The sequence below is a fragment of the Felis catus genome, chromosome B1 (genome assembly GCF_018350175.1).
Source record: "Felis catus isolate Fca126 chromosome B1, F.catus_Fca126_mat1.0, whole genome shotgun sequence".
Classification (NCBI taxonomy): Eukaryota; Metazoa; Chordata; class Mammalia; order Carnivora; family Felidae; genus Felis; species Felis catus.
The window spans coordinates 194,109,413-194,125,901 of record NC_058371.1 but is presented as its reverse complement, the minus strand read 5'-3'; the positions used below and the strand labels follow the sequence as shown (position 1 = coordinate 194,125,901).

Below are 16,489 nucleotides of genomic sequence, written 5' to 3'. Positions count from 1 at the left end.
AGGAATGAATATACTTGTGACTCTGTAAATATGGTGATCACGCTAACTTAATTTATTGTAACTAGAAAGTTTACACAGTGAACTTCACCAGAGTTAGAAACAGGATAAATAAACTTTCATTAAAGTTTGTTCTTCTGTTGGACAAACATTGTTTTCAAGTCCCAGTACTTAGTACACCCGTGACTGTGGGAGTAGACATGGAAGGTGAAAATATCCTTCATACAGGTATTTTTAAATCAGAGGGTGGACAAAGAGAGAGAGGTAGAAAGAAGGAAGAATAGGCATAGTACTTAAAAAATACATAATTATATCATTAGAATGACTTGGCTCTTCTATTTCAACTAAAGCTCTGTTGAAAACAGATGATAGGGAGGCTGGGGAACAAAGGTTGAAAAAAGGCCAGTGTAAAGCTAGACCTTGTGAACTTATACTAAGTAATAAAGACTCTAGTGACAGAGGGGTGGGAATAAAGTCCAGGCTTCCTGGGAGATTGGCAAGGTGTCAGATAGGATTTTGGAATGAGAGAAAAATTGAAGAAGCAGTGTGTCTGTGGTGCGATTGATTGCTTCATTCAACTTTAGATTGTTATATATTGAGTTGCCCACCACGCGCCAGCGTAATCTGAGCCCTGGGGTATGTGTTCGGATCTTGAAGGATGGTTAGAGGTCAAATTGGCAAGGTCCTAACACTGGGGCCTAATTGTGCTCTCTAGCTGAGGCCGTGTCTGGGCTGGACCTTACAGCAGTACAGCAGGCCGCATTCATGAATTCAGTGAATTATGGTGCTTACATAGACTTTGACCAGAAGGGCACTAGAAATCGCATTCCAGGACTTCTTCAGTCAACTTTTTTTCTACCATGGAATTAAAACAACACGTCACTTGAGTAGCTGGTCTCTAAACTCTGTATCTGTGACTAAAACTTACATTGATGAAATTGAGTTTACAAACTGAAAATAGATCATAATTTTGTATTATCCTCATGACTTGATTTATAAAATAACGATGGGACTAAGCAGCAAGCTCTTTATGTATTTATCCTGACTTCCTCAAATAATTTGCTTTTGGGACGTTCTGTGTGATAAAGTTCATTTCCATTTTAACTTCTAAAAACAAGTCAGTAGAAAAACTTGAATTTGTGTATATTTCACATACTCTGTTAAGATCCATTTGAAGGAAGGTGCTGTATGAGACAGTTTGTTAGATGATTCACAGATGATCTGGGATTGCTGTGTGCCTACCACACTAGCACGATTCAGAAGTATGTTGCAATCACAATAGAATACATCAGTTATGTAGGAGCAAAGAGCTTAGGAGCCGCACTGTTTTTACACGAAATATTATTAAGCTAATTGAGTCCATCAGTTGCCTGAAGCCTTCATAAACAACGTAGATGTTAGGTTATCAGTGTTTTATCACCTAGTAGACACAAGAATATTTTATTTCAGGCAAGAGTTGAACCTTGTGGACAAATCTGCTTTTTCATTCTGGGAGCACTCTTCATAGCCTGCCGCTTCAGAGCCATGTTACGTGCTCGATACAGTGAGCTGTCCTGGACATTCTGAACTTCTTCTGGCAAGGGAGTAGGGGACAGAAGAGATAATGAAACTAGGACATCAAAATGTGTTTAGGTCAGTAGGGGCAATTTGATCCAGAGAGAAAAAAAATGATTTTGCTCATTTGGGAGCATTGTTAAGAGGCGAGCAGAGGTCAGGAAATTGGGTATATTTATTATGATCGGGAAGTATTTGAATATTAAGAATTTAAGTAATTTTTTCTAGACATCAAGGTCATTGAAGAGAGAAGTGGGCAAATGGCAAGAAGGAGTAAGGGGAAATTTTCCTTGAGCTGCTTTTAATTCTTACAGTTCAACTATATTCTTAGCATATTGTCTCCCTAGGAAATATGGGAATTAAGTGATGTCAATACCAAGCCTCTGCCTGTACTAAATTATTATTAAATATTATTGATTAAAGGAATTGTAGCATCTCAATACATAGACCTACTTTTTAAATTATGTCACAGATTTGAACTCATCATTAGCAACTAAGTAAGTTGTATTACTTAACCAATAAGCATAGCTAATATTATTGACTTTGAAAATCAGCATTTGGCAATAAATTATAAGTCAGTGGTTTTGTGTGTGTGTGTGTGTGTGTGTGTGTGTGTGTGTGTGTGTGTGTGTGTGGTGGGGTTAACAATAGTTAACAGTAGTTGGTACCACAGACTCTGGAGCTAGATTATCTGGATTTAACCCTAATTTTGCTATGACCTTGGACAGTTCACCTAACTTCAGTTAGACTCAGATTCTTTATGTCAAAAGGAGATAAAATGCTGCCTGCTTCAGGGGATTGTTTTTTGAGAAGTGAGGGAATTCATTCATGTAAAGTGTTTAGAACAGTTTCTAAAAGTGAGAGTTAGCTGTGACAGTGGGTGATGGTGAACAGTGACAAAATGACTTTGAAAGAGTATTAATCCTGTCTTGTGAATACATAAATTGTTGGAGAATATAAATTGAAAGAAGACATAGCCAATGTTTTCAAGTATTTGAAGGATGTTCAACGTATATGTAGTGACCAAAGAAGGTTTGTCTTATGTTACTGCAGAAAGTCAAGCCAGACCCATTTGGAAGAAGCTATATAGGAACAAAATGTGGGTCAAAAGCAAAATGACTCTCTCACAGTGCTCCCTAAGGAGTGGTGCACATGTCCCATGTGGTACCCAAGACAATCTTTGGTGGCGCACAAATACATATTATAATAAATGCATGACTATAACAATTTGAGAACATTCCTTAGAAAATACAGAACTGGAAGAAATCTATGATGTTACTAGGCTATTATTAGGTGCTAGGCTTGAGTCCATTTAATAAAAATAATATTATAAATACTAGTGTAGTTGTTATGCAGATAAGGCAAATGTTGTAAAAAGCTTTCTTGAGTCTGCCTTCCTGGTCAATTAACATTATAGTTAAACTGTGAAATATTCCTTTAACGGATAAACAGGGAATGGGGTAAAGGTCAGGAAGTTGGTCAGACTAGGTAAAACTGTGAAATACCTCTAACAGATCCTTATATTTCAACCTCTCTTAACTCAGAAAAAGAGATAGTATCCCACATCCATATGTCTCTTGAAGTTGTATAGACAAAATAAAATTTAACCATAAAAAAATGCCATAGAAATATAACTGCAGGTAGGCTCCTGAACAGACCATGTTCCTCCATCTAACTAGAAATCAAGTTGAATTGACTGGTGGAGACTGCTACCATTTAATAAATATTGTAGAGGGGTCCAAACCTAACATCCAGAAGCACTTTAGGGAAGTAATATTATATAGGAATGGGTAGATTGTCTAAAAACCAAAATGCAAGCACTATCTGAATTTAGAATGACGGCTTGAATGTTGTACTTCCAAGTGTATAAATCTCACATATTTTATTCTCAGTAGGAAAAAACAAAATAAAACCACCCTGTTTTCCATAGTAGTGAGGACCAATGCAAAATGATGTATCATTCAGGTACTTGTTTCTGTTTGGATCATGTTGGGCTCCCCTCACCCCTCTCCCAAGGAAAAATAGCTTATATTTTTATTAGTACATATGGCTTTTCAAAAGGGAGACAGATAGCAGAAGTACAGGGGGATGCAAGCTAGTTTGAAATTTAAATTTGCTGTCATTAGCCATATACATCTATGTTTATAATCAAGGGCTTGCTCTACTGTTTGGAAGGAGAGAGGTTATGTTTATCTTTTAATTAAGAAAACTTAGTGAAATTGTATTTCTGGGGGCAGAGTCTCTAAATGTACTGTATTAAGTCCTGAAAATAGGAAATTTGAGTACGTAATCAATTCTTTTTTATGCTAATGGAAATAAGTGGAGTAGATAACAGATTTATTTTAGATCTTGAAAAGGATAATTTGCGGGTATATTTCTCTCCCTCGTTTTGGCTTTTCAGAGCAAGAAATAAGAATTTCTTTAGTTTCACACCAAGAGAACTTTAACCTAAATATTTCTGGCTAATTTGTTATGTTTCCTTATCTGTTACTCCAGCTGCAGTAAATCAGGTACCACAGCCATTGCTAAGAGCCAATATGGAAGGGCACAGAGACACTGAAGAGAATGTCAGAATCATCCTTTTTCTTTTTTGGTAGCAATGGGTTAGAACCTAAATGAGATTATTGATAACCCAGGACCAAATTTTAAACTCACTCTTGTAGGAAAAAAATTTTTTTTTCAAAGCCTTATTATTATTATCTTAAAAAACGTATATGGAGGGGCACCTGGGTGCCTCAGTCCAGCTTCAGCTCAGGTCATGATCTCACGGCCCGGTCTGTGGGTTCAACCCCCACGTCGGGCTCTGTGCTGAGAGCTCAGAGCCTGGAGCCTGCTTCAGATTCTTTGTCTCCCTCTCTCTCTGCCCCTCCCCCCCTCACGCTCTGTCTCAAAACTAAAATAAACATTAAAAAATAATGATAAAATAAAACATATATGTAAAAAAATATAATCTAACATACATACATACACACACATACACACACACACACACACACATATTTACACACGTGTGTTAAATAGCCAGTTCCTCACTTCTGAATGCGTGGTAATTTTTAGTAATAAGTTTTATAAAACTTAGGTAACTGAAATTGAATGTTCTAAATAGTTTTTATACAAAAATTGCTCACTTTTTTTCCCTAAGTCCTATTCTTTTTTTTTTTTTTTTTTTTTTAATTTTTTTTTTTCAACGTTTTTTATTTATTTTTGGGACAGAGAGAGACAGAGCATGAACGGGGGAGGGGCAGAGAGAGAGGGAGACACAGAATCGGAAGCAGGCTCCAGGCTCTGAGCCATCCCCAGAGCCTGACACGGGGCTCGAACCCATGGACCACGAGATCATGACCTGGCTGAAGTCGGATGCTTAACCGACTGCGCCACCCAGGCGCCCCCCTAAGTCCTATTCTAAATGAGTTTGGAGGGGCATATTGTTTAAAGAAGTCTTCCTTACTTAAAACTTAATGAATAGTAATTTAATGATTTTCTTTTCTCATTGGGAACTTTTGATAACTCTGAATCCGAGTTATGGTGGAACAGAAATTCACATAAGAAGAGCTCGGGTAGGAAAATGAGTCCGTACTCCATTGTTTAGTGTGATCATAGCAGATTGGTTCTTTCCATGACAGGGGATAGGAAGTGTTTCACATGATCTAGCTTCATCTGCAGGCAGTTCTATTTTTGGTAATGTAGAGAGCTGGAATTTGAGAGTTGTCCAGAAAATAAGTGCAATAGCTCTTTACAGAACTCTAAAATTCCTCAGGTATGAGGTAGTTGGAGAACTCTTCTAAATAATGTGTTCAAGCCTAGGAATGAGATGAGACCTAAGATGCTACGAACATTCATACGTATTTTGACTATTTTAGCATTGAGTAGCCTCAGCAAAGAACATAACAGCTAAGAATATAAACTGGTTGTCGTGTCATTCACTTTCTCAATAGGTCAGGAATTGTGGACCACGTTATTACTTCTTTATAATTCATAACTTGACTTTAAACTTGATGAGAGTAGTTTTATTTGCTTTGTAAATGATCCGTCTTCTACACCCATGACTGAAATTCCGTAAAGCAAATCTATACTGGATTAATATCATTTCGATCATGCCTGGAGAGAAGTAGGAAGCCTAACTTCTTAGACTTGTGCTGTGACCGTTTGGGAGCCTATTGACCATTTCCACACTTAATACAACGATTAAGACTGCAGGGAATTCGCTCTTGTATAGTCTGTTTTTGACAGCTCTTTTAAAATTCCTACTCGATTTTCCATAGTTGATCCGCTATCTCTTTGAGACCCTGTGTTTTTAAGGCCTTTATAAGTCTTCCAGGATTTCCACAGCAAAATTCTAAATGTCATTTCCGCCCCTACCTCACCCTAAACAAATATGTATGTCAGGTAATCTATATGTAATGTATACAGGTAATGTACATCTAAGCTCGATAGACACACAAAAACACACACAGGTAAGCTTGTATATAAACTAATGTACAGGTCAGACAGTCTGCTAGGCTGTGGTAGCTGGAGCTCCCAAAAAGGTTAAAACTGCAGTAGTTATAGCTAAATAAAGACAATAGAGAGGCAGAGATGCAAATGAAGTTATTTTGTATAACAGACTCTGTTGTAAGCCTTGTATTGATTGACTTACAGTGTAATGACTAAGGGTTACTGTAGGGGTATTAATCCTATATTTTCACCTGTGGGCACACTTCTTTATATTAAAGACTTACATTGTAAAACTTCTGTAGTAGAATGTATTTAATGATGTGAAATGTCTTCCTTTGGTCTTTGCTTTATACTTTTGGGGAAGACTACATTTCTGGCAACTCTTAACATATGTTTCGATTTGAGATTTATTCAGAAAGAAACTTTCCCAGGCCAAAAAAAAAAAAAATTCATAAACCATGGGTTAAGATCTTCATTTTAACAGTGATTTTTGTTTTAGTTTACTGCTTTGATTTCATATGTTAATTCCAGGGTAAAAATACTCATTGTGTACTCAGATTTGCAAGGAGGAGTTATTTAAAAATAAGTTGTGGGGGCGCCTGGGTGGCACAGTCGGTTAAGCATCCGACTTCAGCCAGGTCATGATCTCACGATCTCGCGGTCCGTGAGTTCGAGCCCCGCGTCAGGATCTGGGCTGATGGCTCGGAGCCTGGAGCCTGTTTCCGATTCTGTGTCTCCCTCTCTCTCTGCCCCTCCCCCGTTCATGCTCTGTCTCTCTCTGTCCCAAAAATAAATAAACGTTGAAAATAAAAAATAAAAATAAGTTGTGGGTTTTATCAAACTGGTAGTTTATTATGGAGAATAAATTGCAGTGTTTCTTCTCCATATGGAATTATGTAAACTGCTAATAAGGTAGTTTGAAATGTCTTTCTGCTTCATACTTCTGAATATTCAACATCTGTGCTAGTCTATGATGATACTAAGAACAATTTGTATCTGAATCCCTTTTACCCCAGAGAGAGACATAAGCACTTAGATAGAGGTTATAAAATGTACCAGAAGGATTGAAAGCATTGGTAACTGTAGTGTATCATTAATCATTTTTTCAACTAAGCAAGTTTGAACATGGATTGATGTCTTTACCTTCTATCTAAGCTCTACAGGCTTCAGAATATCAGTTTAACATTGTTATATCTTTTCATACCTCTGTGTCTTCCAGTACTTTCTCCGCACAGGGCTTGATATAATGTGAATTGGATTTGAATAGCTGTTTGTTGGACTGTATCTGCTGTATCTCTCTTTATAATTAGTAAAATGAGGATTTAATTCAAGTTGTTTGCATTTATTACTTGGGATGCTATTTAACTGTAAGGTGTTACGTGTTACCATCTTGATCAAGTGCAAGAAATATTTGTTCATGAATTGGAGCATGTATGAGAATAAATTGCATATTTCCTGTTAATTTCATTTTATGGTACAGTGCAGAATATATATATAATAAAAGTGGTTTGTAAATGGTAAAACACATGCAGCTATTACATGGGGACATTGTCCTAGCTCTTAAAACAAAGTAGTCCTAATTACTAGATGCCCACTTAGCTTTTCATATCACAAATATTTGTATGTGTGGGCTTGTTTTTAGTTCTGACATTTTACAATTTGTCCTTTGTTTACATGCAGCAAGGAGTTATGGGCGAAGACGAGGTAATTCCTTTCTGTTTGCTATGGTATAACTGTTTTTAATTGGGTTTTACTGACCAACTCTATAATTAGCCTAGATTTTTTTTATGCACTGAAAACTCACAGAAAAGTTATATTTTGATTTGCACACTTGTCAAATTTTTGAATCCTGTATCTCTTAACTTTAAAGCACATTTCCATACTAATCTGGTTACTTAATAAATGTTTTCCTTTTAGACTGTCTAGACTCTAACTGTTTATTTTCATACCTTTTAAAGTAAAGCTGCTGTTTATAGTTTGCTTAAGAAAAATGTTTAATAAACACTAGTGAAGGTGACTTGCAAGGCGATTTTTCTGCTCTCTAAATCTGTAACTGGTTGCCATACCTATGTATATAATTTCCAACCCCAGTTTATTAGTTTTATGTCTGACCCAGTTGAAAGTAAGTAATACCAGATAGGCTGTTGTTAACACTGGTGTATGGAAATCATGTTGCTAACATTTCTGTGTGTCTTCGGAGAATATAATGCTTTCCTTCTCCCTCCCTGGACCGTGCAGGCACACTCACACGCTCTGTCACACACCCTTTCTCTCTCCCCCGCAACAGTCTTCCTCTCTGGGTTCTTGCTATCTGAAGGACAAAATGAGGCCTCTGAGATGCCGGACTACTAAACCTCTTTGGAAAGCAGCTGACAGTGTCTGTGGCGCTTTAAACTTGGCTTCTCTTTTGTATGTACAGAGAGACTGAGAGGGAGAAAAGTACATGGGATGCAAAGAAGCAAAAGTAGCTTTACCTGCTAGCTTATCCTCTAAGTGCGCAATAATCATGATACTTACGTAGCTGTCATAAGGACCAAAATGAGTAAAAAGGGTTTTCCTTGACCCCTGAAATCTCCCTTGAGCCATGGAGGATAGACCATAATAATAGTGCCTTTTGATACATTTTATAACTGCGTGCCAGTGCTTCACTTTCTTTTCATGTGGTCATGAGTATGTGCACTTCGAAAACAAACAAGCTAAATCTTTCTGCCACCGCTGATGACAGAAACAAGTATTCTATATTCTTAAGTAGTATTTCCAGTTTTGTATTTCACATTGTCTGAATTTAACTTCCTTTTTGGAATGTTTTTTTCCCATGCTTGACTAAATCTCTTGGTTCTTTAGTTTTCTTAATGAAAAAATTATAGGATATAGGTACTCAAAACTCAGACACTAAAGCTGAATAACTTTCTGAAGGTTGCGGCTAGCAACTGAGAAGAGAAGGGGAAGGTTAGAGCTTCAGTCCCTGTTTTCACATCTGTAGACTGCCTTGTTTCGCTGTGCTTTTTAGGTATTTTTGAAACTACGGAGCATATTTAATTTAGGATCTTTTCCTTTTATACACTTTCATCTTTTAACCCTAGTGGTTTATTCTTAATGTAATTTGGCATACTCCAACATAATATCAGGACCTAGGAAGTTCTCAGGAACTAGTTGTCAGAAAGTCCTGTTGTTTATCATCTTTTTTCTCAGTTTAATAGTGGTAGACTATGATTATGATATTAAGAAAAAGCAAAATTTTCTTCTTTCAGATAGAAACTTATTACTGCTCTTCATGGCTCCCAGAGGATAGAGGTCTATAAGATTTCCTCTACTTTAGGACTGCCTGTCAGCTTTGGAAGAAAGAAGACTCTCACATGGTGCTAAGGCTTCTACAGAAGCTTTCTGTAGGTCAGAACTGACCTGTCATACTTATTTGGCTTAGTGTGGAGGGATAACGCCTGAATTTTCCTCTCAAGTTATATGGCGTTAGTAATTTTTTAGTTGGTTCTCTGTGAATAGTCAGAGTCTGCTTTTAAAATTTCAATTTTGGGGGCTCCTGGGTGGCTCAGTCGGTTGGGCGGCCGACTTCGGCTCAGGTCATGATCTCGAGGTCCGTGAGTTCGAGCCCCGCGTCAGGCTCTGTGCTGACAGCTCAGAGCCTGGAGCCTGTTTCGGATTCTGTGTCTCCCTCTCTCTGACCCTCCCTCGTTCATGCTCTGTCTCTCTCTGTCTCAAAAAAATAAATAAACGTTAAAAAAAAATTAAAATTTCAATTTTGATAATCAAATGAAAAGTGTACCTATTATAAATACCTATTGAGAAGGTTATGTGAATTTGAAAGTACTTTGACACAGTACGTAATAAAACATTAAGAAAAAAAAAAAAAACCACACACATACCAAAGGAATGACTCAGAAAAGACTAGAAGTAGCCTGGCTCTCTTCCTATTTTCTACTCATTTTTTCCCCCTTCTGTGCTAGATACAGTGCCATTATCACACTGATAATTTTTTAACTTCCAAGTTCCCCCTTTTATGGGCTTCATGTTTAAGGTTTGGTCCATCAAAGGAGCTGCATTTGTTAATTTTATTTAGTCATTTTTCCTTTCTTAAAAAAAAAAGTCTTACACATATCTGATCTGCTCATATGGGATGTGTCACAATAAGTTGATACAGTTTGTACCAAAAATAAGACATTGCTCTCCACCACTGCAGTAGTCGGTGAGCAGCATTAATTTTTCATAAGACATTTTGACTTTGTAGTCCACTTGGGGAAGAACTATATTTTTCTTACTTGCCACCTTAGACTCATCTTTAAGCCCAGGCACAGAGGAGCTGTTTTCATTTAAAAGATTTCCCACTGGACTGCAGTCAAACCAAATTACTACCAAAATGACTTTATATATTTTAATTTCCTTAATAATGTCAATAAGAACTTCACATCAGGCTGTTTCTAGATACTAGTATATGAAATATACCTTAGGAATATTCAAAATTTAATTGTACTGGAAGTAATTAAGAAAGAGCAAGTACTTCTTCCCCTGTTTTTCACTTGCAACCTGCCCCAACTCCTCTGCGTCTCTACACCCTAAGAGCCATAAAAAAGTTCTACCTCAGAGCTGCCTGGGGGGCAGGATTAGGAAGGAGGAAGACTCTCTCTCATATGGGGGGGCAGTCTTTAACATATGGAACACTATCTTTTGTGTTTTATTTTCTGTTCGGCATTTCTTCCCTTCAATTCTAAGAGTGAACGTACTGGTCTGGGTGGGAGTGTGAAGAGAGGTGTGAAGTGTAATGTAAGTTCTATCCCTCCTCTTCAAACGTTTTTATATTTCTATCTATTCCTTTTGTAAAGGATTAAAGGGCTACTGTGCTCCCAAAGGAACAAAAATATATGCGATATTTTAACAAATAGAAATAGAGCCTATTTTAGTTAATAGGACTAAACATCATAATGCAATCTTTTCTAGCAGGTAATCTCAAAGCTTGAATTAATAGCTTGTATATGGAATGAAATAGAAATTATTTTAAAGGGAATGAAATTATGGAAGCTCAGTTAGGGAGGTTGGACTTATTTACACTATGTAGCCATTCAGATTTATGACTGTAATAAGCAAGGAATTATTAGTAAGACAGTATACTATGTATTGTTCTAAAATTGACCCCGGGATGTTCTGAATTGGTTCGATTTGGTTTCAATCCGTTTGACTCTTAAACAGTCTTGTGAAGTAGCCCGAGTAAGGGTACACTCCCTAAATACCACCACTCTCAAATCCTTTTATGATGAAATCAAGGCTGAAATTCTTCATCTTTGGTAAATGCTTTTGATACCTGTCAAAGAATGGGCAAAATCTCCAAAGCATGAAAAAAAAGCCAGAGTAGTACTAGAAGACAGAGGTCAGCAAACTGGCCCACAGGCTAAACCTCCTGTTTTTATAAACAAGGTTTTATTAGAACACAGCAATGCCAATTCATTTACTTTTGTCTGGTTGCTTTGGAGCTACAATGATGGCAGAGTTGAGGAGTTACAACAGAGAATGTAAGGCCCACAAGGACTAAAATATTTTTTACTCTCTGGCCCTTCACAGAAAAAATTTGCTTACCCCTCCTCCTTGAGGAGACTTACTCTGCCTAACTCTACACCTATACGCAGCCAGACCAGTTTCTAAAAAGAAACAAAATTTTAGTGAACTTACGGCCAAGTATAGTATGTCTAGAAGTTAATGTACAAAGACATAATAACTAGGTTATAATTGATTATTAAAATTAAGTATCTTATCCATCCCCTATGTGAAAAGGATGAACCTATTATTGGGACAAAATCTCTTTAGGTGATAAGGGTACCTTAATAGCTTCTCAGTTCTTTGGAAAAGCATGCCTGATCAGTGATTCTATCTGATTAAACAGGTAGTGCTTGAGAAAGTGCAGTCTCAAACCTACTTCTATTGTTTTGATAGTGGGTTTTTTTGATCCTTTCATATTAAATAAAAATCATGCCATCACATTGGTAGATCTTCTACTCCAATAGAGTGACTGCTAAGATCTTAGAAGATGAGAAGAATATTCATAGTCATCTTTAATTTATATAGCTTGGTTTTTATTTTTAGAACAACAGTTAGTAAATGAAAATACAGGATAACACATTGAGATCAAAGAATTATGCCTAGATTCAAGTCATAAATTGCCTAATTTTGTACAAATGTTTTCCTTTCCTGCCTCCCCCTTTTTTATATGTTGAGAAACTTCTCTATTCTGGGCTTCTAAAATAAGGTCAAAATCTGAAAATATAGGGGTGGTTTGGGCATAGGCACATAGCCAGTGGAGTAAAATTAGTAACTGCTTACAACTCCTCTAACAGCACATACCAGAAAATCATGTACTGGTTGCTAACCATCATTCTGTCACATGGCCTAGTCATAATTTAGCCTTTAGCCCCATCTTCAGTTAAGGAAGCTCTTAATCTGGCTTTTATTATTGTGTGGAATAAACATTATTATAGGAATATAGAAAAATCTCATGCATTCTCTAAGCCTTTTTATTTAAAATATTTTGAAATGAATAATTTGAATCCTAATTGTCCACATAACAAATAAGGCTCATTCATATTTGAGGTAGTGGCTGTGTTTCTTTACTATAAAACCTTTGCCAATTTTCTGTTTCGGGAAAAGGTATATTGTTAGTCTTGTAATAGGAATATAGATCCTCTAACTTTGCCTTCACGTGAAAAGGATTTTGGTGACCTGTTTAAAAAGCCCTGGCAATACGGAAGCTGTATTAGACCCTTTCATTGGCAATGATTAGGCAACCTTCATTTATTCTTTTTTTTCATGTTTTTCATATCTCATTCACCTCTTACTACTTCCTCTGTAATTTCTATTGTAACTACTATTTTACCTTTCAGATTTTTATTGTACATTTTAGGTGACTAACTTACCATAAGGTATTTTACTTGAAGTAAGTAGGGCTTTTAAGCACATAGTTAAGAATGTCTCCAGTTTTCTATATTTTACCTTGATATGGCCTTTGGAATATTTCTGTACTTTTGCTCAAGCAAATATCTTCTACCTATAAAGCTTTTCCCCTCTTTTCTCCTTTACATTTTTGTCTCTAAAACTATCACATTCTTTGTAAATCTCTTAAAGAATTCTTAGTTAGATGCTCACTCTAATCTTGGTGGTAACTAACCTCATATTATATTAATTCTCATGTTTATAAGCGTGTATGTTATAAATGCCTATGTATATTACAGACAAATATGGATGTATATACCTCTTAAGTTAGAATCACTGAAGTAGGATTTTTGTGTAACCATTCATACTTGTTGCCTTGTAGTATTAGTCAAGAATGTCATAACAATAGAGAATATAAATGGAGCATTTGATGTCAAGGTCAAATGATGATTTCTAAAATAGAGAAAAAAAACAAAAACAAAACCCTACCCCTTCAAACAATGTAGTCTAATTACAGTTTAAAATTCTTTTGACTATAGAGATTGTTGACCACTATCCTTACTTTGCTGCTGGTTTTAACAGCATGGAAATCTCACCTTTAAAATTATCTATGTAGGGCGCCTGGGTGGCTCAGTCGGTTAAGCAGCCGACTTTGGCTCAGGTCATGATCTCACAGTCCGTGAGTTCGAGCCCCGCATTGGGCTCTGTGCTGACAGCTCAGAGCCTGGAGCCTGCTTCAGATTCTGTGTCTCCCTCTCTCTCTCTGCCCCTCCCCTGCTCATGCTCTGTCTCTCTCTGTCTCAAAAATAAATAAAAACATTAAAAAAAATTTTTTTTTAAATTATCTAGAGAAAAACAAAAAACACATCTAATTACTATGGTAAGAAGCTTAGGAACAACCATATCCAGTTCTTTTAAAAGAAGAAAACATTTGGGGGCATCTGGGTGGCTCAGTCGGTTAAACGTCTGACTTCGGCTCAGGTCATGATCTCATGGTTCGTGGGTTCGAGCCCCACATCCAGCTCTGTGCTGACAGCTGGGAGCCTGGAACCTGCTTCAGATTCTCTCTCTCTTGCCCCTCCCCCACTTTCACTCTGTCATTGTCTCTCAAAAATAAATAAACATTAAATTTTTTTTTAAATAAAAGAAAGACATTTTAAAATTTCAAAAGTAGGGGCACCTGGGTGGCGCAGTCGGTTAAGCGTCCGACTTCAGCCAGGTCACGATCTCGCGGTCCGTGAGTTCGAGCCCCGCGTCGGGCTCTGGGCTGATGGCTCAGAGCCTGGAGCCTGTTTCCAATTCTGTGTCTCCCTCTCTCTCTGCCCCTCCCCCGTTCATGCTCTCTCTCTGTCCCAAAAATAAATAACCGTTGAAAAAAAAATTTTTTAAAAAAAAAATTAAAAAAATAAAATAAAATAAAATAAAATTTCATAAGTAATTGCTTTTAGATACTTAAAAATGTCAGTCTCAAAGGGAAATTGTAAGATTTTGTAGAACAGAAATTACTGTCAGTTATTTCTTTCTTATTGGTGAATAGAGTCATTATATGAATATACCACAATTTGTCCATTAACCTACTGATAGACATTTGAGTTGGTTTCCATTTGGACCTATTGTAAATAAAAGTACCATCAACATTTTTGTATCCTTTTTCTTTTCTGTGTGTGTGTGTGTGTGTGTGTGTGTGTGTGTGTGTACATGTGCACATAAGCACTCATTTCTCTTGGATATATAAGAGCAAAATTGCTGGTTTAAAAGATGAATGCATATTTTAACTTTATTAGAAACTACCAAGTAGCTTGCCAGTTTTACACTCCAACAGAATATAAGACTGACTTTGTACTGTTAGCTTTTTAATTTTACCTACCCTGATACATATATGTGATGTCTCATTATGATTCTAATCTGCATCTTCCTGATAACTAAGGGTCATATGAAGCACTTTTTCATACCTTGTAACCCATTTCATTATACTCTTTTGTCAAGTTTCAGTACAAGTCTTTTGTCCATTTTTAATTCAGTATAAGTCTTTTATTCACTTAGAGGAGTTCTTTGTGCATTTTGTCCTATTTTCTGGTAGTTGCTTGTCTTTCCACTTCACTAACACTGTCTTTTGATAACCAGAAAAATATTTAATTTTGATGGAAGTCCAGTTGTTTTCTTTTATCTTTAGTTCCTTTTAATCCTAAGAAATTACTGCCTATCCCCAAATATTGTGAAGAAATTCTAGCAACTTTGTTGTTTTATCTTTCACATTTAAGTCATTGATCTTTCTTGAATGTATTTTTGGTATGGTGTGAGAATAGGGATCAAGGTTCCTTCCCCACCCCCCACACCTGGATATCCATTGGTTCACCACCATTTTTAAAAAAAAATTTTTTTAATGTTTGTTTATTTTTGAGAGAGAGACAGAGTGTGAGCCAGGGAGGGACACAGAGAGGGGAAGGCACAGAATCAGAAGCAGGCTCCAGGCTCCCGGCTCTAGGCTCTGAGCTGTTAGCATAGAGCCCGACTCAGGGCTCGAACTCACAAACTGTGAGATCATGACCTGAGCTAAAGTTGGATGCTTAACCAACTGAGCCACCCAGGCACCCCATTTCACCACCATTTATTGAAAAACACCTTCCTTTCCACATTGAACTGCATGGATACTTTTGAAAACATGAAGTGACTGTAAATGTATGGGTCTGCTTCTTGACTCTGTTTTGTTCCAGTTAACTATTTGCCTATCCTAAGGGTTACATTCTTTAATTTTTTTTTTTTTAACAGTTAGTTTATTTTTGAGAGGCAGAGCGCAAGCTGGAGAGGGACAGAGAGAGAGAGGGAGATGCAAAATCTGAAGCAGGCTCCAGGCTCTGAGCAGCCAGATGTGGGGATCGAACCCACGAACCACGAGATCATGACCTCAGCTGAAGTCAGACGCTTAACTGACTAAACCACCAAAGCTTATGATTATTTTTTATATTATTTTATACTATTATTATAATTATTAATAATCATAGCTGACCAGTAAATCTTGAAATATGGCTGTATAATTCTCTGACTTTGTTTTTTTATGTGATTTTTTTAACTGTTTTGAATTCTTTGATTTATCATAAATTTCAGAACTTGCTTGAGAGTTTCTAGAAGACAAAATGTGCTCGGATTTTGAATGCCATTGTATGCAATCTATACATGAGATAATTTCACATCTCACATGTTGATTTCTTCTCTCTATTCATTTATTTCAGTCTTGTAGAATTTCTGAGCAAATTTTTGTTTTCAGTGTAAAGGTCTTACATATCTTTTGTTTAATTTATTCCTAGGTATTTGATGAGTTTTGATGGCATAAGGAATGGCACTATTTTACATTTTTTCCCTATTATTATTACTGTCATCTGGAAATAAATTGATTTTTGTAAGTTAATTTTGTATTTGTCCCGTAGCTAATGCACTTACTTCAAGTAGTTTGAGTCTTTTGAATTTTCCATATAACATCATGTTCGTAGCACAGACAGTTTTACTTTTTCCTTGCAAGTATTAAACACTTTATTTTTTCATCTTCCTGCACTAGTTCTACTACCAGGATAATGTT

At 36.6% G+C, this 16,489-nt stretch overlaps 1 protein-coding gene across 10 annotated transcripts in view; it reads left to right on the top strand.

Annotated features, from left to right (window-relative positions):
* CPEB2 (cytoplasmic polyadenylation element binding protein 2) overlaps positions 1-16,489 on the top strand; it is a 73,613-nt gene that overhangs the window by 32,649 nt on the left and 24,475 nt on the right. For 6 of the 10 annotated variants that reach the window (XM_045056572.1, XM_045056573.1, XM_045056569.1 and 3 more), the window contains one exon: positions 7,666-7,689. The exons of the other annotated variants lie outside the window; for them this stretch is intronic. In XM_045056572.1, the coding sequence (XP_044912507.1) occupies positions 7,666-7,689 (24 nt within the window). The remainder of the gene's footprint in view (positions 1-7,665; positions 7,690-16,489) is intronic. 10 annotated transcript variants of the gene reach the window in all.